At 39.4% G+C, this 22,515-nt stretch overlaps 1 protein-coding gene and 1 long non-coding RNA gene across 2 annotated transcripts in view; one reads left to right on the forward strand and one right to left on the reverse strand.

Annotated features, from left to right (window-relative positions):
- Positions 1 to 13,646, forward strand: part of LOC120441900 — a 51,462-nt gene extending 37,816 nt beyond the window's left edge. The window contains exons 2-4 of the long non-coding RNA XR_005614363.1: positions 13,164 to 13,284; positions 13,367 to 13,427; positions 13,506 to 13,646. This is a non-coding gene — a long non-coding RNA (uncharacterized LOC120441900). The remainder of the gene's footprint in view (positions 1 to 13,163; positions 13,285 to 13,366; positions 13,428 to 13,505) is intronic.
- The window catches only part of col11a1a (collagen, type XI, alpha 1a), a 71,598-nt gene that overhangs the window by 3,985 nt on the left and 45,098 nt on the right, over positions 1 to 22,515 (reverse strand). The window contains exons 38-65 of the mRNA XM_039617396.1: positions 22,141 to 22,194; positions 21,597 to 21,704; positions 19,393 to 19,482; positions 18,251 to 18,304; positions 17,035 to 17,142; positions 16,829 to 16,936; positions 15,817 to 15,870; positions 15,608 to 15,661; positions 15,392 to 15,499; positions 13,501 to 13,554; positions 13,362 to 13,415; positions 13,150 to 13,203; positions 12,643 to 12,696; positions 10,777 to 10,884; positions 10,336 to 10,389; positions 10,132 to 10,185; positions 9,084 to 9,137; positions 6,619 to 6,672; positions 5,095 to 5,202; positions 4,719 to 4,772; positions 4,190 to 4,243; positions 3,348 to 3,455; positions 2,335 to 2,388; positions 2,212 to 2,247; positions 2,061 to 2,114; positions 1,704 to 1,944; positions 967 to 1,079; positions 487 to 555 (exon numbers count right to left, since the gene is read on the reverse strand). Coding sequence (XP_039473330.1) covers positions 487 to 555; positions 967 to 1,079; positions 1,704 to 1,944; positions 2,061 to 2,114; positions 2,212 to 2,247; positions 2,335 to 2,388; positions 3,348 to 3,455; positions 4,190 to 4,243; positions 4,719 to 4,772; positions 5,095 to 5,202; positions 6,619 to 6,672; positions 9,084 to 9,137; positions 10,132 to 10,185; positions 10,336 to 10,389; positions 10,777 to 10,884; positions 12,643 to 12,696; positions 13,150 to 13,203; positions 13,362 to 13,415; positions 13,501 to 13,554; positions 15,392 to 15,499; positions 15,608 to 15,661; positions 15,817 to 15,870; positions 16,829 to 16,936; positions 17,035 to 17,142; positions 18,251 to 18,304; positions 19,393 to 19,482; positions 21,597 to 21,704; positions 22,141 to 22,194 — 2,169 coding nt within the window. The remainder of the gene's footprint in view (positions 1 to 486; positions 556 to 966; positions 1,080 to 1,703; positions 1,945 to 2,060; positions 2,115 to 2,211; positions 2,248 to 2,334; positions 2,389 to 3,347; positions 3,456 to 4,189; positions 4,244 to 4,718; positions 4,773 to 5,094; positions 5,203 to 6,618; positions 6,673 to 9,083; positions 9,138 to 10,131; positions 10,186 to 10,335; positions 10,390 to 10,776; positions 10,885 to 12,642; positions 12,697 to 13,149; positions 13,204 to 13,361; positions 13,416 to 13,500; positions 13,555 to 15,391; positions 15,500 to 15,607; positions 15,662 to 15,816; positions 15,871 to 16,828; positions 16,937 to 17,034; positions 17,143 to 18,250; positions 18,305 to 19,392; positions 19,483 to 21,596; positions 21,705 to 22,140; positions 22,195 to 22,515) is intronic.

Here is a 22,515-nt window from a genome sequence, read left to right on the forward strand (position 1 = left end):
AAACTGACCGAACCTTATGTTGCAGTTCAGGCCTTCAAGTCAGGAGAAAGTGCCTCAGGTCAGTTGTCTCTTTCTTTCTTTCTTTGGTTTTTTAACAATCACAAGGTTGCACACTGTGAATCTTGCCCAAAGGGAAAAACTGGTAGCATGTTTTTGCATTTTTTTTATTGAAGTTTTTGCTATAACAACACAATCATGGGACACCACCTGGAATATTTGCCAGATTGTTTCACAGCCCTGTTTTGACACACTGGAGGAGATCCAGCAATTAGGACAAATGAAGACTTCCAAGTGAAAATGGGACTTTGATGGAGTGACTGAAATCTAGCAGGACTGTTCAAAGAGACAATTTTGAAAGAGTTTGTAGCCAAATTCAAACTAAGTTTGCTGAATCATGTTGTTGAATCAACAGCTGACTAAATATGTTTCGGTTAAAGTTAGATCTCTAAGAGATGGATGAGAGATGGAAAAAAAAAAAAAACTTACTATTTTACCACGCTTAAATTCACTAAACCATGAACCTGGGACTTCTTTGGGCCATGAAGATATTCTGACCTTTGGAAAATAAAAAGACAAAGTTTATTAATATTTTAAATTATCACAGGCATAATATGTGAACGTTTCTGTTGTATACAGCACTGCCTCGAGCGTAGCATCAAAGTTTATCATCCAGGAAAGAAGATAAAACTGTTATTTTTATATCTCTGAAAGAACATTTTCACAAACTTCTCGAGTTGAATCATTGTGTAGTGTTTGGCTCTCGGTGGTGTTTGAGTTGTTTGCACAAAATCTGATCTGAACAGGTTTCTACCTGCAGCAGATCAAACGGGTTCTTATAACAATGGCAGCCTTGTGATGTGCCTTCTGTTGCTTCATTGTCTTAGCATAATGGCTTTAATAGTAATTTAGAAAGGATGATTAACAATAGCCAGTTTGAAATAATTTGTAAAAACCTAAGTTACTTACTCCACTGGACTTCTTATCTGGATAGATGCAGGTTTCGCCTCCGGCAGTGAAGTTACAGTAGACTTTGAAGGAATCCCCTGAGCAGCCTTGATTCGGGTCAATCCAGTACTCACCTGAAGAGAACCAAGAACAGCCAAATTTTCTCTTCAACTTACATCGACAGAAAATTGCAGAAAGCTCCATTTCAAACGTTAGTGTGCTTGATTTCTTTACCTTAAGTAAAAATTTGCTGCTCATTTTCATGGCTCACGCACAGCTGGATTAAATGATGTTTTTATGCCTGAGCCAAGGTACATTTTATTCCTCAAAGGAAGTAAAGCAGTAATAATAAACCTACTGCGCAGCAACAGCTATGACTATCAGCTTTGCAAGCAGATAATCCCACATTGTACTGAGAGGACAGAGGGCCTAATATTCATGCATTAATTATAAGGCACAGGGCACAAAGTTTCAAAAAGGAGATATACAAAGAACTATCAAACAAACATTAATGCTCGCTAATGAATTTAATTCTTTCAGAGCAGGTCTGCCAATCACTGTTATCAGCCGGTTTTATTTTTTTCAATAGACAATCCATTTGTCGCAATAATGGCTCTTAGGATGAGCAATAGTATCTGAAAACATGAGGAGAATCTCTGGTGTCTGCTTCTCTGTGCTGATACATATCCCTCTGAAACATGCCAACAACATGGGTGTGTTTTCCTTTTATGCTGAAGTCTTGCAGGGCTTAAACTTACCATCAGCAAACTCTGGGTGGCAGAGCTGGAGATCTTTACATGTCCTGGCGGGGTTGTTTTGGGTGCCCATGGGGTATTTCATGCGTTCAATGTCTTGCTTGAGGTTGTTGAGGGAGCCAAAAATGTCCTCCATACCCTCGCCATAATCCATGATGGTACCATCTGACTGGATGTCACTGGAGCGCTTGGTCTTCTTTGGGGACTGAATTGGCAGGGGCTGGATAGCTTCACCTGGTGGGCCCTGCAAGGTGTTTTAGATTTCATACAATATGAAAATATACAACAGAATTTGTACAGTGGTAGTGTGACAACGTTAAGGTAATGGAAACAATGGAAACAGTAGTTTAAAAGACTCACAGGAGGACCAGGAGGACCAATTGTACCAGTGTCTCCTTTTGGACCAGCAGGACCCTTTAAAGTATACAAACATGTTATTAAAGCTCCATTTAAAGTAAATGCTTATTGTTGCAGCAGCAATGCATCATTAGAAACATGGGCTTGTACTCACACTTGAACCCTTGGATCCTTTGGGACCTTGAGGACCCTGTATGACAAAGAACACAGTACAGCAATTTAGCAAAGTCATTCTGTTATGACATTAATATATATGTAGAATAAGTAACAAACATACGGGCAAACCAGGGGGGCCTGGGGGACCAAGAGGACCTGTGGCTCCAGCGATACCCTGTTATGAGATGAGATCAAAGTAGAAGGTACATATATTTGAAAGAAAACAAAACAACAACAAAAAACATTGCAGGATACAGAATTACTGTCAAGCTTGAATAATTGGTGACATAAAAAAATACGATAAGAGAACCAGTGACGTTCAAAGAAAACTATCAAAAGTGGCCAAACACTGCACTTGTGACAGGGCTGTTGCTTCTGAGACCTTAAAGTAAACATACTAATCTGAATAAAAATGTTTACATTCTTCAGCTTTGATAAAAGGAGGCAGTACGGTTTCACAAGGATAGATTTCTAACCAGTGCGCCACCTTAAATCACTAAACGAAGGCAGGCTGAAGACTACAGCAGGAAAGAGTAACATATTCAGTGATCCTGCAGTGTGTGTATGTTTTTTTAATGGATGAAGGCTGTCATGTCCTCCTTTCAGTGCTGCTTCTTATTTAAGTGGAAAAGCCAGAAAAAAAGAAGTCTGATTTTTAATGATGTGGCTCAGAATGAAAGCAGTTTTTCACATCACACAGTGTGATATTATAACAGCAGGTGTCACACACACATAGAAACTGACCGCAGTGTTAATGAGTCGTCAAAGAATATCTATACTAGTGTTGATGCTCATATACTTTAGCTGCTTGTTTCCATGATGGTGATATTCTAGATGCTAACGCAGTGTCAACTAAAGAGTTTGGTTTAAACACCTCACAGCCATAATTATACAGTTTTCTCTACACATTTTAAGCAATTTGCATCAGTAATCCAATGAGACAAATGTTTTGGATACAGCAAGAGAAGAGATGTGCAGTGCATTGTAGAGCTCTAGTAAAAAGCTGTAGTCAAAAACAAGTGACCGTGGCAAGATCTGTGGCCACAGTAGAAGGGCAAATGGGCTAAAAATGGCAAGAGGTGCAGGGCAAGTGGCCTGTGGACCAGTGTGGGAATAGAGTCATCAATCACTTACACTGTCGCCCTTGCCACCAGGAGAACCTTGAGGCCCGGGCAAACCTCGGTCTCCCTTCTCTCCTTGCTCGCCAGGGGGTCCAATCAGACCAATCAAACCTGGGTGACCCTGCAGGATGAAAACAAACGTCTCTTTGTGAACTCTACCATAAAAATTATTTCATATGTGGCTGACAAAGGTGAAGCTGTTTTTTTTATCCACAAAAATGAAATGCACATGGGAGGCTGCGAAGGGTGAAGGTTCATTACAGTACAAATCCTCAGGGATTAAAACTGGGATGCCTTTCTTACAGCACACACCAAAGAACTTCTCTGAAAATCAAACATAAGCCAGGCCAGTTCACAACACCAGTACATGATTACTTCAAAACCGGTGAGTTCTAACCAGGCCCGCTAAATTGACAACATGCAACACGGTGCCTAAATTGTGCACTTTTAAACTGCTCACTCCCAAGCCGACCCTGTCAGTGGGTGGGAGGCAATTTAGCTTAGTAATGTGTGCTGTCTGAATATCCTCTGCAGTTATATTTCATCAGCAAATTTGACAGTGTTTAGTTTAGACAGATTTACAGTGATACATCACATTCAACTGCATATTCAATCACTTTAAAGCATTTTCTCTTACAGAAAGTATGACAAAACTCATTTTGGTTCATTTTAATGTAAGGGTATAGCTGTCTTCTTAATTAAATCTGTTGCTTTTGATAATTTCCAAAAGGCATGGAAGCTGGGTAGAAGTTGTAGTCTTGACTCACTTCTCCTCTCTCTAATTATATCTTCTATATCAAAGATGAGAAATGAAACCAGTCTGCAATCAGACGAAGAAGAAAGTGCTACGCTCACCTTTTCACCTTTAGAACCTGGGTCACCTTTCAGGCCAGGAAGACCGGGAGGACCCTGAAGAACAATAACTGAAGTTAAAAATCAATTTTCACAGAGACGAATAAAAAAAACAAAAGAACTCATGACAGTACAAGCAAAACTGTAAAGATACAAGACTTGAATTTTTAAAAAAAATGAGGCAATAAAGAGAAAGAAAGAGAAGACAGAGTAAGAGAGAACTTGGAGTGTCAAAATGAGAGGGAACAAAAGAAGTAACTCGAAAATCACACGTTTCACAGAAAGGGAAGCAAAGAAACAACACAAAAAATGAAAACACATTCATTTGAGACATTATTTAAGGGGATAGGCTATGGTTTTGTTAAACAGCCAAATCTGGAACAAGTCTAATGTGAGTTAACTTCTGCAAGTCTGGAAGCAAGAAAAAAACTGTTTCAAAAACACCCCCCTTCCAACAACACCAGCTCTAGTTAGACAGATAAATGCCAAGAGTAGAAGGCAGGAGAGTGTAGGGGATGCCATGCATACTAACCATAGGACCTGGTGGGCCATCTTGTCCTGGGGAGCCGGGCATTCCTTGTTCACCCTGTGAAAAGCCATTCAATTGTAGTGAGCATTATAGGCTGCTGTATTTTCTCTGGTCTGTCATTGATTTTCTGTGCCCAGCATGATGATTAATAGCCCAAACAGGGAAGAAAAGTGTGCTGGAATAAACAAGCGAAACTAAAGTATAAGCCAAATGGGAGTATTGATTATTCCATGAAGTCTATCATCATGCCTTAGCCGTAGGTTTAAAAAAAAAAAATGTGTGTGCACTGAGTGTGAGTCTTAGTTTAAGTATGCGTATCTCTCTGGAGCGGAGTATATCGTGTGAACAGGAAGGCATCATTACTGAAGCTTCAACTTACAACAGGGCCAGGGATTCCACGCAGACCCTCTGGACCAGGTTTTCCTGGAGGTCCCTGGGGGCCAACTGGTCCTGTTTTACCTGCTGGACCCTCCACACCTGACTCACCCTGTATGTGGACATACAAATGACCTAATGGCATAACTTAAGCAAAGTTTTGCAGAGTTGAGCAAATGCAAAGTCCAAAGTGTTCAGTCATTGAGGAAATTTAGGAAAGTCCTGGAGCCTACAAGCAATAAAACAAACAAATAAATCAATATGCACACAGTTTTTAGTAAGCATAGCCTGCAAGCACTCACCACAGATTAATGACAAAACCAGTGGTATATAGCTGGTTATTCATAAAAGTCTTAATGTGTAATAGCAGCATGTAATATAATGGGATAGATTAAAAAATATGTGTGGTATCTGAGATCTGCAACACACACACAACCTTTGATATCTTATTAATTATTTTTCTGAAGTGAGTCAGCACTACAGACTAATTTCAACTGCAGGCTGCTTTGAGTTTTAAATTATGCTGAGATAGTATCTCGTCTTTAGACTGGGTAAATGGGGGCCAGTAAAAAATTCATATATAAATAAATGAATAAAATTAAAAAGATCCTGAGTTTTCAAAGTTGTGTTCCTGTTGCTTTACACAGGGTTGAGAATGGGCCCAATAGATGGTAGTTACTCTGGCCATGTTTTAATCAAGAGCTCGTGAGAACATAAAGTCCTCATGTTCTACAGCTGAATACTGACAAGCTGTAATCTGAAACACAGCATTATGCAAACAGAGCATATGGAAATAAGCTATCATGTCTGAGCTGCGAGGCACTTACAGATTAAAGGCTTATTGCAAAGCTGTCAGAACAACTTTACTGAATTTATTATGACCACTGTGTATGACATCTGCAGTGTTTTCGATCAGGAATCAGATAGTCAAGGCCAAATCTCTGTTTTAAGAACGCTGTAGAGTGTCATTCATTAACAGTGATTATCAAACATGTAAGTGCAACACTACTGGCATAAAAAAAAAAAAAATTTTCTTCAGGTTTACATCCACATCCTCCCTGTTATCCATAAACAGAGAGGCACCTTGTTGCAAGCAGCAGCTGGTGTTAAATGATTTTGCCTATGCACAAAGCAGCAGAGCATGTGTGTACATTTAGACAATGATGAAACAAAGAAATTGGCTTGCAACAAGTGCAAACTCGAGAGGAATTTCAGCGAGCTCAGATTTGCAAAAAAAAGAAAAACACATGATAACTGAAGAATACCTGAGGGCTATACGTAAATAGCCTTGACTTCCTTTGTAGGCCTCGAAATTAAGCCACAGAACAATGGGAGAAACAAGTGAATCTCGTTTTTACTCAAATAGACCGTGTTCATAAATTTCCATCTAATCTGCGATGGAAATTAAATGACTTCAGCGCTTTTTTTGCGATTTTAATTCCACAATGTGGGCGCAGTGAGGGAGGAGGAAGTCCGAGGGACTTGCTGAGACGGCTCTACTTTGCAAAGGAAGAATTGATTTTCCTACCTTAGCGCCCTTCTCTCCTTGCCTGCCCTCTGCACCAGCAGCCCCCGGAGGTCCCTGAGGAGGATGATAGTACACTGCTTCAGCATTCCAACATAACATCAGCACAAGCCAACTGTACAAGAAGACTGCACAAACACATACAGTGAATGAACATCAGAGTTATTCACAGACTAAGTTGTTACTCTGTCTGTTGGTTCATTTTTTCAAATTACATACGACGCTGCATCATGCACACTTTGGTCTCAAAAGGGGAATCGCTGGAGATTTTTGTTAGTTGTCTTTCTAATTAAATACTTGGTGGATGTTTTCTTCAAACAGGGTGGATCTTTCTCTATCATCCAGTGTGAACTGCAACAGGTCTATTATGCAAAGACTTATCTGAATGACTCTCCTGTGTCTGCCTACAATAATTTGCAATCAGCCATGTAAAAAAAAAAAAAAAAAATCACATTTAAGAAACACAGGCGTCTTCGGTCAGAGCCAGCAGTTGTCGGGTCGTCTTATCTTTCTGGTCAGGCTCTTCGAGACCCACAATGATTTCTTTCAACTCCACCTCCAGTCTCCCTCTTCAAATCCACTCTCCATCCAAATTCCACTCTGATCTGGCCGACTGCAGCCTGAGTGCTATTGACTGAGAGCCTATAATGTGAGCTTGCCTCCTGTCTTGGCGCTTTCATCTTCTCCTGATGTGCACCTCTTACTGGTGATGAAGAGGCAGGCTCTTGATCAGCACAAAGAACCATTTCAGTAGTGGCACAATATACAGCAGCTAGAGTCAATATGTAGGTGTATGTCAAGGTTGCTAAAGCACCTTGACATGTGCCCCGTGTTTAGGATAGAGATTATTAGTGTTCCAGTAAAAAAAAAAGAAAAAAGAAAGAAAAGCTGTGACCTGTACCCAAATAAAAAGAATTAAAGCCAGACAGGGTTAATAAGTTTTCCCACCTCTCTTTTTTCAGGAAGCATAGGTGAATAAATTTCCAGCATTAACGCATTAGAAGAATAAATGAAGCTAAATTTGTGGACAGGCTCAACTGACTAATTAAGAATCACAGGCTGAAGCAGACAACGATTTAGGGACGGCTGCAGATTTTTAAAAGGCCAAATGCAGAGAAAATACAAAAAAAGTGTTAGGAGGAGTTATGTATGAGCGACCGGGCATGGACTACCAAGGATCTGTGTGGGGGGAAAAATGGCCCTTATCTTTAACTATAATCCCTAGGCCATTAAGGTGCAGCATATGCTGATACCATGCTAAAGACTCAGAATGTAAATTTGACTGGGACATTAGAAAAGCAATCAACCCTGGTTTATAAATGCACGACATGTTTTTTTATCCCATTGGACCGAAGCCCAGTGCTTTTCTTTGAAATGCAGTGAGGCACTCAAGATTGTAACTTTTCTTTCAAATTCGGGAGAATAGCTGCTTATTTTCATGTGGACTTTGAGCTTCGCGTGGGATTGAAAATATGTTAATGTTCAATCTTTGAATTGTACATTCTGTTCAGCAATTTATCGTTTTGATATTTCTCACCGACATCTCAGCCTCATGAAGTATATGAAGGACATCTGCTTTACTCACATTATCTTTTATTGTGGCTATATGCTTTATTTTGTTTTTTAAATTTTAAATCAGACCTGCAACCCTGAGAAGATTCTCCCAACGTTGAGATCCTCTATTATGGCAGCCAAAATCGTAGTGGTGACAAATCTCAGCTGTCACATATACTTTGACTGGTTGTTGTGCAGTGTCCTGGCCTTGAAATCACTCAGCTCTTCTCTTTTAATAACATCCTAGCAATTTTTCCATGTCCATGTTTTTGTTTTGCTCTGCCTGTCAGTCTAGCACCCATGGATCAATAGTGTGTCAGACTCGCTATATATCTCTTTCGCTTTCACTCTTTCTGCCATATGGACCTAAATGAGTTTGGAACCCACAGATTCTCGCTTTTTTTTTTCTCCTCTTCCCAGCAATTTTTTCAGTAAGCCTTTCCAATTTCTTGCTAAGAAAAAAAAATTGATTCATGATTTTCACATCCTGACGTTCATCTCTCAGTAGGCTTTGAGGCGGCTTCTCTTCGCAAACAGCGTAACGCCTCGACCCCTTAAATCTCCCACTTTGTTGTCCCCATTCTACTTTTAATGAAAATGAGTCTCTCCGAGCTTTACTGCCAAAATTGAGCTGTTGAGGAGGAGTTGTCGCAAAGCGAGGCAGAATACTCGCCCGCTGGCTAAAGAGCTTTTGTACAGTGCCAACAGAAATCCCACCTCCTTTATCTATTTTAAAAACGACCTAATACACATCTCATTTGAGCATAATGAGTTAAGATGTTAAAGCTGACAAAAGCGTTAGCCAGTAAAAACTGTAACAATGGGACCGTCCGATTGGTCAATCTTGGATTGTAGCTGGAATCATACCAATGATGCAAACACTTTAAAATGAGTTTTAACTGCCTCGGGCTTACTCTCTTGCCAGGTGGTCCAGGTGGGCCGGCTTCTCCTGATGGACCTGGAGGTCCCTAAAACAAGCAAGCCAAAAACAAAAGAAACAGAGGAACACTATTAACAGTTTGCATTAACAAGTAAATCTGTGCTGATTATGAATTTTTATGAAAGCACAGCATTCGTCTTCTGTCTGCCAGAAGGATAATAACACAGAGGCCGAATACACATTTTGGGAATACTAAACCCCTCGATAGTCTGTAAGAGTTACACCCAGACCCAAAGTTGGAATGCGCACAGCACTACTTGAAATAATACACACTGTGTTCCCTGAGATACTTTCATCCAATTATCTCTGAGTTAATTACAGACAATCAGAGTATTTTTTAAAAACATTCACACTGGTAAATATTCACAGTGTTAATCAGCTCATTTTTGGGATGACTGCACAGTGACATATAAATACAAAAGTCATGGTGTGTAGAGCTGATTTCAAAGAAGGGGGAGCCATCATATGAAGTTCACATTATGTATTAATATACCTTCTAAATCAACATATTTCACTGCAGAATTCAAAGATGTAAACCGGCTTCATAAACAAACAAAAAATAAAAAACAGAATATGTAACATTGGTCGAGTTTTTCTCTGGCAATGATAAAGGCTTATTTACATCCATAAATATTCAGAGTTGTGATTCGTTGCACTTTACACGGGGCCAGCACATTAATATGTGGATTTTATTTCTAATTATACTTAATGAATCTACAAAGCAGATAAGTCCATTTACCCTACACCCATACGTATGAGGTAACTAGCATGAATTAAAATGCCGCAGTGTAAATTATTTACTCACTAAATATAATTAGAGCATTTAGTGGAGGCAAACTTGTGGTGGAGTACTAAAGTATAATGTAAAACTAAAAAATAATAAAAGCACTGTGACAGAGAAACTGACTATTAAGTTGATGTCCTCATATGATGTGCTTGCACCAAGTGTACGAAATGTTATATGTGATATAAGGTCATGCAGTCATTTCTTCATTCCAAATTATAAAAAAGTGTCAACTTACCGGTTGACCAGCCTCTCCATCATCTCCCTTCTCTCCTGGTTCTCCATCAGTGCCCTGCAAAAAAGACATTAGAGATTAGTCTGACACTGGAAATATCCATTAGGACCATACTCTTTAATTCTTGCATTAAACATGATCCACCTGGAACAGAGTTATACATGCTCTGTACTCTATATAGGGCTAACATGAGGGTTTCATACTTACAGCTACACCTGGCTCTCCAGGAGGGCCAGGGTCTCCAGGGAATCCAACAGGACCCTTTGGAAGAAAGAAATAAGATGAGATGCATCAGTGTTTAAAAAAAGACATAATTTCCCTGGCTTCAAGCATTAAGGACATGGTTAGTAATTTCGACAGTGATTTAGACTTGGTGTACTTGGTTACAGCCTCTGAAGGAAATATGATGGACTTAATGATAATGTTGCAAATCTTTGAGAAAAGGCTTCACTGCATCCCATTTCTATGCAGGCATAAAATATAATCTCCATCAATAAAAAGGCTTTTTAGCTCTTGAATATGTTCTAGGCTAAAATTGCCTGCCTTATGGCTGCGGGAGATATTTCCTTTAGAGCAGTACATTTAAGCTTGTCTGAGTCGGTCCTAAAAAACTCTTATAGAGATATTGAGAGTATGTGCCAGACGTACAGGGTTGCCCTTTGGGCCATCATCTCCAGGGGGTCCTTTGGCGCCAGCAGGTCCAGCAGCTCCGGGGGGGCCAGCTTCTCCTTTCTCTCCCCTCTCACCTTTAGGTCCCTGTAGTGATGGGGGGCAAGGGAGGGCATTCATTATATCAATTCCACAAGAGGGAGCATTTTTTTGTTTTCTAAGGCTGACACTGAACAGGATGGGGTGATAAAAACAGACAAGCAGTCAGAGGCTGCTGAGAGAAACTGGATCCAAAGATCATCCCAGTGTTGGTAACAGAGCACAGCAACCCTGGATGGTCAACAGCACTGATGTGAAATAAGGTGCAACATATATTTTTTAAAAAGCCTTATTTAAATTATATAGATAAAATATATTTTAAAACCTCCCTGATGAGAAAAATTTGCTGGTTATGATTTTCAAGTTTTTAAACCATGTCAATTATTTGCAAGTCCAGTTGCTAAGTGTTGCAAAAGATTAAAGCTGATTTGGTGAGAAATGACTTTAAAGTAATTTGATTGTAAATTTAATGGAATCTGGTCAGTATATAGTCAGTTTATACAAAGATATTCTCCTTACTGATCAATAATTTGAGTAAATAAATCTTTACTTTTACACATTTCAGGCTCTTTTTACTTAAAATTATTGCTTTATGTTTATGAGGGTGAAAAATCATGTTTTTGAGCTTACGAGTTGGTAATTAATGTCCTTGGTTTCTGCAACATTTGTTAAAGTAAGATGATTCAGAGTTCAGTTAAGATGTGGAAACAAGCAAACAAACAGAAAACTAGAAACTCATGTGGTTCACTACTGTTCCATTTCTTAATATTCTTAATATTTTTATTATTAATTAATTTATTGTCTCTGAATCTGATGTACAGCATGTAGAGGTTAATGTGTGTAAGCAAATAGGATGAAAGCTAGATTTAGATTTATTTTATACTAACTAAACTGTACGGTACCAACACTAATGCTTATGATAGGAACGTAAACTGCACCCTAACTCTGAAACTGTCATACCAGCAATTCAATGAGGACCTAACAGAGGACATACATGACACTTTTAATCACACTCTTTTACAACTTTTCAATCTGCTGTTGTACCTCAATAATGATAAATTAAGCCGCAGAGCTAAAAAGCAAACACTGATGGGTGTTTTTCTTCGACAACAACAAGGTCAAGTGTATGACTGCAGTACGTTAATGAGTTTAAAGCTTTTAGAAGTAACTCCAAACAAGTATGGCACTGAAGAGCACTTCCGATTTCTTGTGCAACAGCCCCAGTGTAACTATCAAGAAGGACAAATCACAACTTAAGCTGCATTAACACGGTTGTCTGATGTTTTGAAGGCAACTTGCTTCAGGGTTGCTGCAATCATTGTTCATAAGGTCAGAAGCAGTGGGCAGATCCTCCTGCTAACTAGGCTATGTCTTAAGAGTCTAGGAAGAGACTGGGCTTGGCAGGTCATGTGGATCCAGGGCACAAAGCAGAAGAGTCATGCTGAGATGAACTACCAGCTTAAATGTGAGGAACAATTACTATCATGGTGATGAATACACAATGTCACTTACAAAAAACAAACAAAAACACCTCATTAGGTTGGAGTTAGTTGTAAATATACCTAAAGTTACTGAGTGTTGTTCTTTTTCCTTGTCACCATTCAACTGCCATGGCGTGCACGAAGGGAGTTTATCCATTTTAAAGACGGGCCCTACAATTACGCTACAGTGCTAGAATCTACAATAAAATACTGAAAGTGCATCGATAAGCATGGTCTGGTGTGTAAACATCCAACACAGTGACACAAATATACATAAGCAACACATATTTAGCTTGACAGAAAACAAAAACAAGAGCTTATTTACCTTAGTTCCAGGCTCTCCAGGTGGTCCTGGGTTTCCAGCCTCACCTTGCTCACCCTGTGGTTAGACAAATGTCAATGTCAAAACAAATAAATCTTCAACCTCACACATTTTTTTTCCAAATTCAGATACGACATCTGAAATTGAGCCATAACTACCTAGGTCATACATGAGAATAAGTATTATTGTCAGAATAAATAATGATATTATTACTAACAGTTAACTCTATTAAGTCTATAACTGTAGCTGACTAATAATGTGCTACTACATTCACAGTATTTGTAGTCCTAGTCCTGAAAGTGCTATAAAAATTATTTTTTTAAAAAGACATTGTGTCCAAGCACTAAGTCATTAAAAAATAGTAAAATGAACACGCGGTGATCAAAAACAAGAAGGCGACTGGGTTGTATGAAGTTGGCTGGAAGGTGTAAGAGACTCTAATTCAGTCTCAGTGCCTAACATCCTTCAGTGCAGGCACAACACACTGGGGTGCCAAGTTTTGATTCTTACCTTCTCACCTACAGATCCCATGGGGCCCACACCACCTGGAGGACCTTGTGGACCCTGCAGCAGGACATAAGAAAGAGATAAATCATCATCAGTCACCACAGGGAAGGACAAGTAATGATATACAGGCCTCACAATGTAAGTTGATAGAAGTTAAAAAAAAGTCACAGTCTAGTATGCATAGAGTACAGTTGTTAACAACTATTTGTACGTACATCAGCTCCACTAGGACCCTGAGGACCTCTGGGACCAGGTGGACCAGGGGGGCCCTGCAGGAAAGAGTCAGTGAGTTGTTACAGTGTATTAAACAAACTATTATAAGTACAAACAAATATCGAGTGGTTTTTCTCTTACCATAGGTCCAACATCGCCGTTTTCACCCTTTTCACCAGGAGGTCCTGGAAGCCCCTGTGGACAAACAAAATGAATAAATGATCATGTTATTAGAAAAGAAAACAAACGGCTGATGCTACTGATGCAGTGATGCTCTAAAATCTTAAATGTATCTGTGCACAAATAAATTACTAGAATTCATGTTTCACCTGCTGTCTGTGTTTAATTAAATATTCAGTGAGTATGATCAGTAAGGTCAAGGAAAACTGCTGCCCTAAAAGGTTGAATTTGTTAGACTCTATGTTATGCACTTGTTGCCTGAGCAAAACAGGGGGGTTAAGCTCCCTTATGAATTCTTCGGTGAAGGTGTCATGTTTTTATTCTACAATTCTTCCCGCAGCTCTGCAGACATGTAAGAGAGTACTGATCTATTATTTCTTTCTCCTTTTTGCAGTCAGTAACTTGTCCATCCTTATTCCAAGGTGCAGGCATAAATCCCGCTCATTCATCCTTGTAAAATAAGCTGCGTGGTCCAGACCTCATGTGTGTTTCTGATCTGTGACATTTCTACCAGTAATTGCCACGATATCACTGCTGAAGGTTGCTTTGCTTCTGTGTGATTTAGGAGTTGATCGTGAATGAGTGGTGGAGGTTTGCTGGGGGAGATCAAAGAATTTATTTCTCCACACATTACACTAAGGACACACAACGAAAACAAAGACCCTGTGCTGACTGTTTTGAGCTTGTGCATGCATGCATCTCAGCATGTGTGTGCTCACTGGGTGCTGAAAAAACGGTGTGTGGATGCATGCTAATATCTCCTGTGCTGAGTAATATAATCTGTGTAAAGGTCCCGTCTAGTCTAAGATCATTAGCAGTGCTACTCATTATGTAGCATAGTAAATGTGCTCAATGAGGACCAGGCTATTGGAGTGGGTCAGTCCATGCAATTAATGGAATCGTGATGGGAAGTGAATTACTCCCAATTAAAAGTCCATTGAATAAAATCCTGCAGAGACAGGATAGCACCTCGGATTGATGAATAGCAGTCTATGTAATTTGATCAAGACAATGACCCCAATCTCTGCAGTAAATGCCCAACGTCTAGCTTAAGAAGTTGATTACTAATAAACAGATAATTACAAAGAAATGAGGTCTATCTATGGGAAAGGTCCTACCTCGTTAGAATATTATCATAGTTCAGGAAAACATCATTAAAGTTTATGTGTACCTTTTTGTGTCAAAGTGTCGGGTTTTTTAAATGCCCCCAATAACTTCAGTCTGGCCTAAAGTATTTCCATGGATGAATAACCCTCACCAATGAATACCATACAAAAGAAAAGTACGCCACTGATAATAATCTATTTTACGATACACGCACTGGCAGGCCTCGTTGGTTTTTGTGAATTCTTTGCGGGGGCTGATGCTGGCACTGCACAGAGAAGCCAGGCCGTGATGAAAAAAGGATGTTGCCGTTGAATGGAGGTGAGAGGTGCAATCGTTGCAGGTCAAAGCAAGTTCACTGGACGTGACAGTCCAGATCCAATTAAAGTGCTTAAGCAATGGTGTAAATATGAATTTGTTTGTGTCTACCATTTTTCCACCGTAACTTGTGACCTGAAGGTCACAGTGTAGTTAAAAAAGGTAAATGAGTGTTTCTGACTATAACATATGACATCATTAGACACACTATTACAGGCAGACAGAATGGGAAAAAATAACGTGAATATTATCCTGTGTGACAGCTACAAGACAAAGAATATATGTGTATACATATATATATATATATATATATATATATATATATATATATATATATATATATATATATATATATATATATATATATATATATATATATATATATACATATATGGCTCTTACAATTTGTATTCATAGTTATGATACAAACCTGCAGGCCAATAGGACCAGGAGGTCCAGGGAAACCTCTGGAGCCCTCATCTCCCTTCTGTCCAAACATGCCCTGTTGACCTCTGGGACCAGGCTCTCCATCACCTCCCTTATTAACAACAAACAAAAGCAAAGATGTGAACAGCGCTGCTGTGACCTCCTGCTCAGGTTTAACACCTTGACTGAAATCAACTTCTCGTTCTTCTTCAGTACTTACAGCAGGACCAGGAGCGCCTACAGGACCTTGGAGACCAGCTGGACCAGGAGGACCCTGAAACATACAGCGAAAAATGATGCCACCAAAATGCGCATCCCCACAGAGTCAAAGAAAAATCCAAGCACCCATGAATCACTTCCTGAGTAGAAATCTAACGGGCTATTTTTTATTTTGAAGAAGGATGGATATAAATGTTCTGTATCACCTACCTGTTCTCCCTTGTCACCTTTGCTTCCTTTCTGACCTGGTTCTCCAACTTCTCCCTGGTAAAGAAACACACACACAGTCAATTTTTGAGATAATGAAAAACCACTACAAAATCAGTGACTTGACTAATAACCAACACATGTCCCACAACCAACACTAAACAACAACAATAATAGTTATCAGCTAGTGCTGATATTCTTCTTCTCTGCATATTTGCAAATTCAAGCCCAAACACCAAATGTAGGATTTAGGGTTTCTAAATAAGCACAATACTACATTCTGTTATTGCAAAATTATTGACAACCTCAGCTTAACAGAAATATACGTTATCTATAACTGTAATGGTGAGAGGTTATAACGACACAGTCTGCACAAATGCACTCCTGGGACTAATTATTAGACCTGAAACTAACTATGTCAACCTTTCTGAGGGCCATAAAGGTATGCATATGTATAATATTTGTTCTCGATATTAAGGTGGAATATCAGAAAACGGTTAGGTTAGGTTGAATATTGTTTTCATTCCCAGTTTCAATTAAAGATAAATTAGAGCATTTAATACACTGTGACAAGTTTCATTCTTTATCTAATTTTGTGTAATGGAAGAATGAGGTTCAAGAAGAAAATAAGTGCTTCCTGTCAAGGTGCAATTAGGTACTTTATTTCCCAAGAGTTTACTCTATGCATATACAAGTACAGAAATGTATTTTGTCTAAGTTAATGCACTGCAAATCTCTGCATAGGCATTTGTTTGGCAGCTTTTATAGAATGTCTGATAGTAACCCTAAAGGCCATAATAATTACAAGAAATGAATGATGCAACAGCATCTCCTGTAATTGTGCTTTCTGGTACATCTGTTTATGAAGATGGATAAGCAACAGTTAGAAAAAGAGGAATACATTTTTGTTGCAGATTAATATGGGGAAATGATTGATTTACCCACATGCCCCACTTAGGGAACACAAGCAGCTGTAACAGGATGAAATTGGTGGTGCTGAATGTAGGTAACTGACCTTGTCACCATCCTCACCAGGTGGGCCCTGGGGTCCAGCAGGTCCAGGCAGACCTACAGGACCCTGGACACCATCACGACCAGCTGGACCTTGAGGCCCCTTCTCACCCTATAAGAAGACAGAAATGTCTTTTAATTATATTCTGAAAATTGGTGATCAAAGAAAGGACAAGAAGAATGAAGCTTTAGGAGCAAAGTAACACGTACAGGTGCTCCCTTCTCTCCAGCGGGACCCGGGGGACCCTGAGGGCCAGGTCTACCAGATTGGCCAATTGGACCTCCTGGGCCAGCAGCACCCCTCTCACCAGGAGAACCCTGTAAGCATGAACACAATACGGACAAGATTAATGAAAAACAAGGGCAGAAGGATTTTTTAAAGATTTCAGTTTTGTTGGCCTGTTTGGACTGAACAAACACTGAGGACATTAGGAAACTGGCAAAGAAAGACCCCACTGTGTCTTTCTGTTAATGAATGTATCAATAGATACACAGCTACACACAAAACCCTCTTTTTAAAAGGAAAAGTGTGAAAACATTAGCAGAAACATGCAGTATCAGGTGGCTTTCAAGTTCTAAAAGAGAGCAAAGCTCGTTGAAAGCAGTCAGCATTATCTCCTGTCAGGGAGCCGATGTCTTGGTGGTTCTCCAAGCCCCGAGCAACACTCACCTGCAGCTGAAAACGCATTACTAAATGAAACAGACTTCTGTTGCATATATATTAAAGTACTCAGTGTTCAGCTCAAGCCATAAAACATGATTATGAATGACACTCAGCACTTTTTGTTTTATATCATCGATGCAGTGAACCAACCTGCATGCACATTAATTTTGTTTACAGAAACACAACAGAAACACTCTGAGTATAAAAGCCAAACAGATCATTTAGACTCTGTTTTTATTGAACAAATGCTTTATGTAGAGACGGGGATGCATCTTCTTTTTTTTCTTTTTAATGATAAATACATACAAACCACTGATAGTTTTGGCTTATTGAGGCTGTTCTACACTAATCAAACTTAAAACACTACAATGTTCAACATAACAATAACCCTAAATATGTAAATAAATTATAAATACTTAGATCTGGTTTATATTCTATTTAGCCACTACTGTGTTACGCAAGTGTCATGATGACACAATGGGCATCATCAGAATATGTTAGTGTGCTGTTAGTGTGGGCATGATCAGCTCAAAAGGAACATACTACAGTCTCAACTTGGGTAATAAAAGCCAGAACAAACAAATATGTGAATTAAAGTAAGATTCAAATATTCAAGTCTTAATAATACTTCATATATATATAGTGTGGAACTATCTAGAATAATATAAGCTAATACTAATACAATTGTCATGCAAACCAACATAATACAGAGAGCATAAAAACAGTTATCTTTACATAGCTCTCAGGTAACACTGTACTTACAACAGGACCAGGTGGACCCTGGGGACCCTCTCCTCCCTTCAGACCAGCTGGGCCCTGAGGTAAAGATGGAACAAAAGACATAAATACTTTCACACAGCTGTTGAACTTTGTGTTTTAATTGTATTTAACTGAGCCAATCTCCACTACAGCTGAGAGCTGAGATTTTCATCCTAGTAAACACAAATCAAAGGCCAAAGCTATAGATTGCTAGTGTATTGTAAATCTAATATCTGTAATGCATAGCTCAGTCACAATATACAACACTTCAAAAAACACATTTCATCCATAATTGTGTTGTTGTGAATACTGCAGGGAAAGTGTAGTGGGATTCTTTTGCACATAGATGGCTGCTTAAAGTTGTAAGCTATTGTATGGGTGCATACAATTTTCTCCATCTTGTTCTGCATATGCAAGCTTGTAAATTCAGTTTTGCTCATGCAGGGGTGTGCATAATAACCTAGACGCATGTGTGCTGTTTTATATATTTGTCAGTTCCCATCATGTGCATGTGCAGCTCCCCAGTGGGCCACAAAAGAACACATAGCAGTATGGGTAATGAGTTTTTGCTGGCTCTGGCTGTGTGCTGGAGTAAATTACAATGGCAGAAAACAATCAGTGGTGCTGCTGTCCTGCAGAGCCCGACTGACCTTGAGGATGGAGGAAGCACAACACTTCCTCTCCCTGCAGTATATCCATTCCCAGATAACCCAGTCTAATTGCCAACATTTCTCACTTAATAATTTATTAGGTAAATAATGCCTATAGAAACAGCACATAACTTTGCCCTCCCCACAAGAAAAAATGTCTGAGTTAAACTTTTACAAATTAATCCCTAATCAACAATTCCCAATTCTGTAATACAGGCCCAAGATCCACTGCGGCTGTTAAAACAGCGCCGTCGGTGGCAGCAGAGCAATGCCGAGGCACGCCTGTTCATTTGTAAAATGTCGCTTTGGATTTCCTCCGCACTGGATTGATCACTTGGTGTGAATTCCGGGGCCGGAGTCTGTAATGAAGCGACTTGCTCTAGATAGATGCTGGTTCATTTATTATGTAGCTATGTTCTGTCACTTTCTACTAGCAAACACGTGTAAAGGAAAACTGATGATGATGAATAGATGCAGGTGAAATGGAGCACTTACCGGGGCACCGGGTAAACCTCTCTCTCCAGGGAAGCCACGAAGACCGGGGGGACCGTCTTTACCAGGGGATCCCTGTGGTCCAGGATCTCCCTATACAGGCAATAACATATGTTTAATTGGACTTACTATAATTCAAAATGTTGCATTAACTTTTAATCCTAACTAGAAATGTGTCATTTGAAACTTTCCTGTACCAAACTATTTTTTTACATTAAGACTGTTATAAAAGGTGAATCATCTGTCACCATTCACAAAGATTTTTATTTGGGCACTGTTGCTGAATAAAAAAAGGTCACTTTCCATAGAAAAGTATTTAATAGCTTTACTCTTCATATAGTCTCAGTCTGAAAAGGTCTTCATTCTTTACTGCAGGAGTATGGCCTTGTAATGAAAAAGACTTACAATTACTGTTTTAGTATGTTCGATATATAGAGAGAGATTTTTACACAAAACTGCATCATCCACATAACAACTGCTGACATAACTTTACTGCATAGGAACTGATGATGTTAGTATGGGTTTGGAGATGCAAAGCACATGAAAAGAAAACCAAAGGATTTCAAGTTGTACTACAAAGAAAACATATGAAATGACCAAGTCACTTAATGATTCTCAGCCCACTGGTGGAATATGCATTGTAGCCATTTATGTATTTAAAAAAGGACTATACTGCAGTGCTGGCTGCTGAGTAGCAGGAGGCAGAGAGAGAGAGAGATACATATCACTGGGAAAATGAGCAAATATATGTACTAATGCCTCTGAACTCCCCAGCAGCAGGGACGGGAGTGAACCTGTTTCAAAACTGACAGCCATCATGAGCTATTGGATGCAATTAGCTTTACAGACACATGTTTCCTGTGGATTCATTAGTACTTTCATCACACAGTCAATAAATAACCCTTAATACCAATGCAGTATTGCTTTTGCATCATCAGGCACAATATGAAACATAAAGACTTCAGTCAGATTTTAAAAACAAAATCAAAAAATCAAGAGTACTCCACTCCAGCAGCCAGTTTCTTGCTACAATGAAGCAAAACAAAAACCAAAAAAAAAACCAGAGAAAAAAAAGACAAAGTTCACATCCTTCTGGTGCCGTATGCACAAACTCAACCCTTCTCTAACATAAGACATCTCCTTCAGAAGTTCTTTTGTGTTCTGCCTACAAGAAAAAAACTTTGTAGGGCATCCTCACTGAGTACAGATTTTTTTCTGGTTTGTTTGTTTTTCTTTTTCTTTTATATGGTGCAATTCTAAAACAAGGACATTTGACTTCAGAAAAAGTAACTTCTGGCTTCGTTTTCTCTTCTTTAGTGCTGGCAGGCTGACTTTATCTGCAAACAGGGAGGCAGAGAAGAGTGGGCTTGAGAGGTATAAGAGGATTTGGGCTTTGCTGCCAAGGTCTCTTCAAAGTGTCCCTGGCATACTGATGCGCAGGTCTGAACGGAGTGGGAAGGAAAGAGGGCCTGTGACTGGCACAGGGTTTGGAGTTAGCCGACAGACTTGATTAAACTGTCTGCTTGGGGAAGACAGGAAGAAAATGAAAGAAGAAGACATGAGGGTTTGAGGGTTGTGGGGGTTGGGGAGCAGGGTATGCTGAGTGGCCCTGGGAATCAGGGGGTTGGTTAGGAGCAGCCCATACTTCTACAAAATGCCTGCTGTCTGCTCCTAATGGGCACTCACTTCTCGAGCAGGGGGGCCCAGTGAGAGAACGTAGCCAGACACTGCTCAAATCTCAGCTTCTGTATTTTCAGCAGTCACTTCCTGCAATTTTGCACTGTCTAGCATAGAGAGTAATGGTGATAGTCGGGTGATTGCTGGGATGTGTTTCTGCGTGAAACGCATCCCACACTCTCACAGTGTTATCAAAGCAATATGTAAACTATCAAGCATTGTACGCCCCCAAAAAGTATAAGTGTTTATGAGGACAGCTGGCTCAGTCTGCAAAATCAAATCATGTAGAACAATGTGTAGGTTTAATTTGCAGCTCGTGTATACACTGTTGAACTTCCTATCAATGTCATGGGCATCCTCTTCTTCAGTTTACATGAAAAGCCAAGGCCGCTTTTCTTGTTTGTTTGTTTTGAGTGTTTTCAGAAGGTTAGTGTGTAAAAATGTTAGCTGCTAGAAAAGCATAGTTTGCTATTATACTATATCTAAAATAAATTGGAAAAGTCAAATTAAAGGGAATCCAATAAACATACCTTGGCTCCCTCCTTGCCAGCAGCACCTGGAAGCCCCTGCTCTCCAGGTGGGCCGGGAGGTCCAGGGTGGCCTCTCTCACCGACGGGACCAGTTTCTCCTGTGGGTCCCTAAGATGTTATCACACATTTGGATTTACAGGTCAGTGGATGAAAATGACGATAAATCAGTTAGTTACATTTACAAAATAAGTAATCAAAGGCTTTATGAATTTTACAGCTGTTTTTTAACTTTTCTATTTTCGTAACCTTCTTCAAAATGTGCCATATAAATAAAGCTTATCATTTTTTCACTTATAATTTACGCCAGTACAGTAGAGACCAAAGTGTGTAGGTGTCCAAGATCCAACTGAGTAAATGATGACCTATCTACTGTATATGAGCAATTTCTTTTAATTGCCCACAGTACTTCTTGTTGGAATAAAATTGTAATGTAGAAGAATTTGATCCACAGCACTGCTAATACAGCACTTACTTTATATCCCCATCTGCTTTGCTGTTTCTTTAGTAATATATGTATTTGCCTTTCCTGTATAGCTCCTCTTACCTGGGGCCCAACAACACCTCCTGGTCCTGGAGGACCGGTCTTTCCTTGGAAACCCTGAAAAAAGAAAAGAGAGAGTATGAAACCTTATTTATACAAGTTACAGCAACATTGGACACATAAAGTGTATCTATTCAAGCCCATGTAAAGCAATTATTGTGATATTATTTATGATATGAGCAGGGATTTACTATATGTTTGGGTCTGACGTTTCCTTTATTTCTGGAACAAGAGTTTTTCAGCTTCTATCCACAGTCAAGGATATATTGTTTTACAATACAGTGCAGGGTAGTAAATAACTAATATCTACAGTTGTTTAATATGTTGTATATCTTAATGTCTATGTAGACATTAAGTCTATGCAATAAGCTTTACAGC

This window comes from Oreochromis aureus, linkage group 9 (assembly GCF_013358895.1).
Source record: "Oreochromis aureus strain Israel breed Guangdong linkage group 9, ZZ_aureus, whole genome shotgun sequence".
Taxonomy (NCBI): Eukaryota; Metazoa; Chordata; class Actinopteri; order Cichliformes; family Cichlidae; genus Oreochromis; species Oreochromis aureus.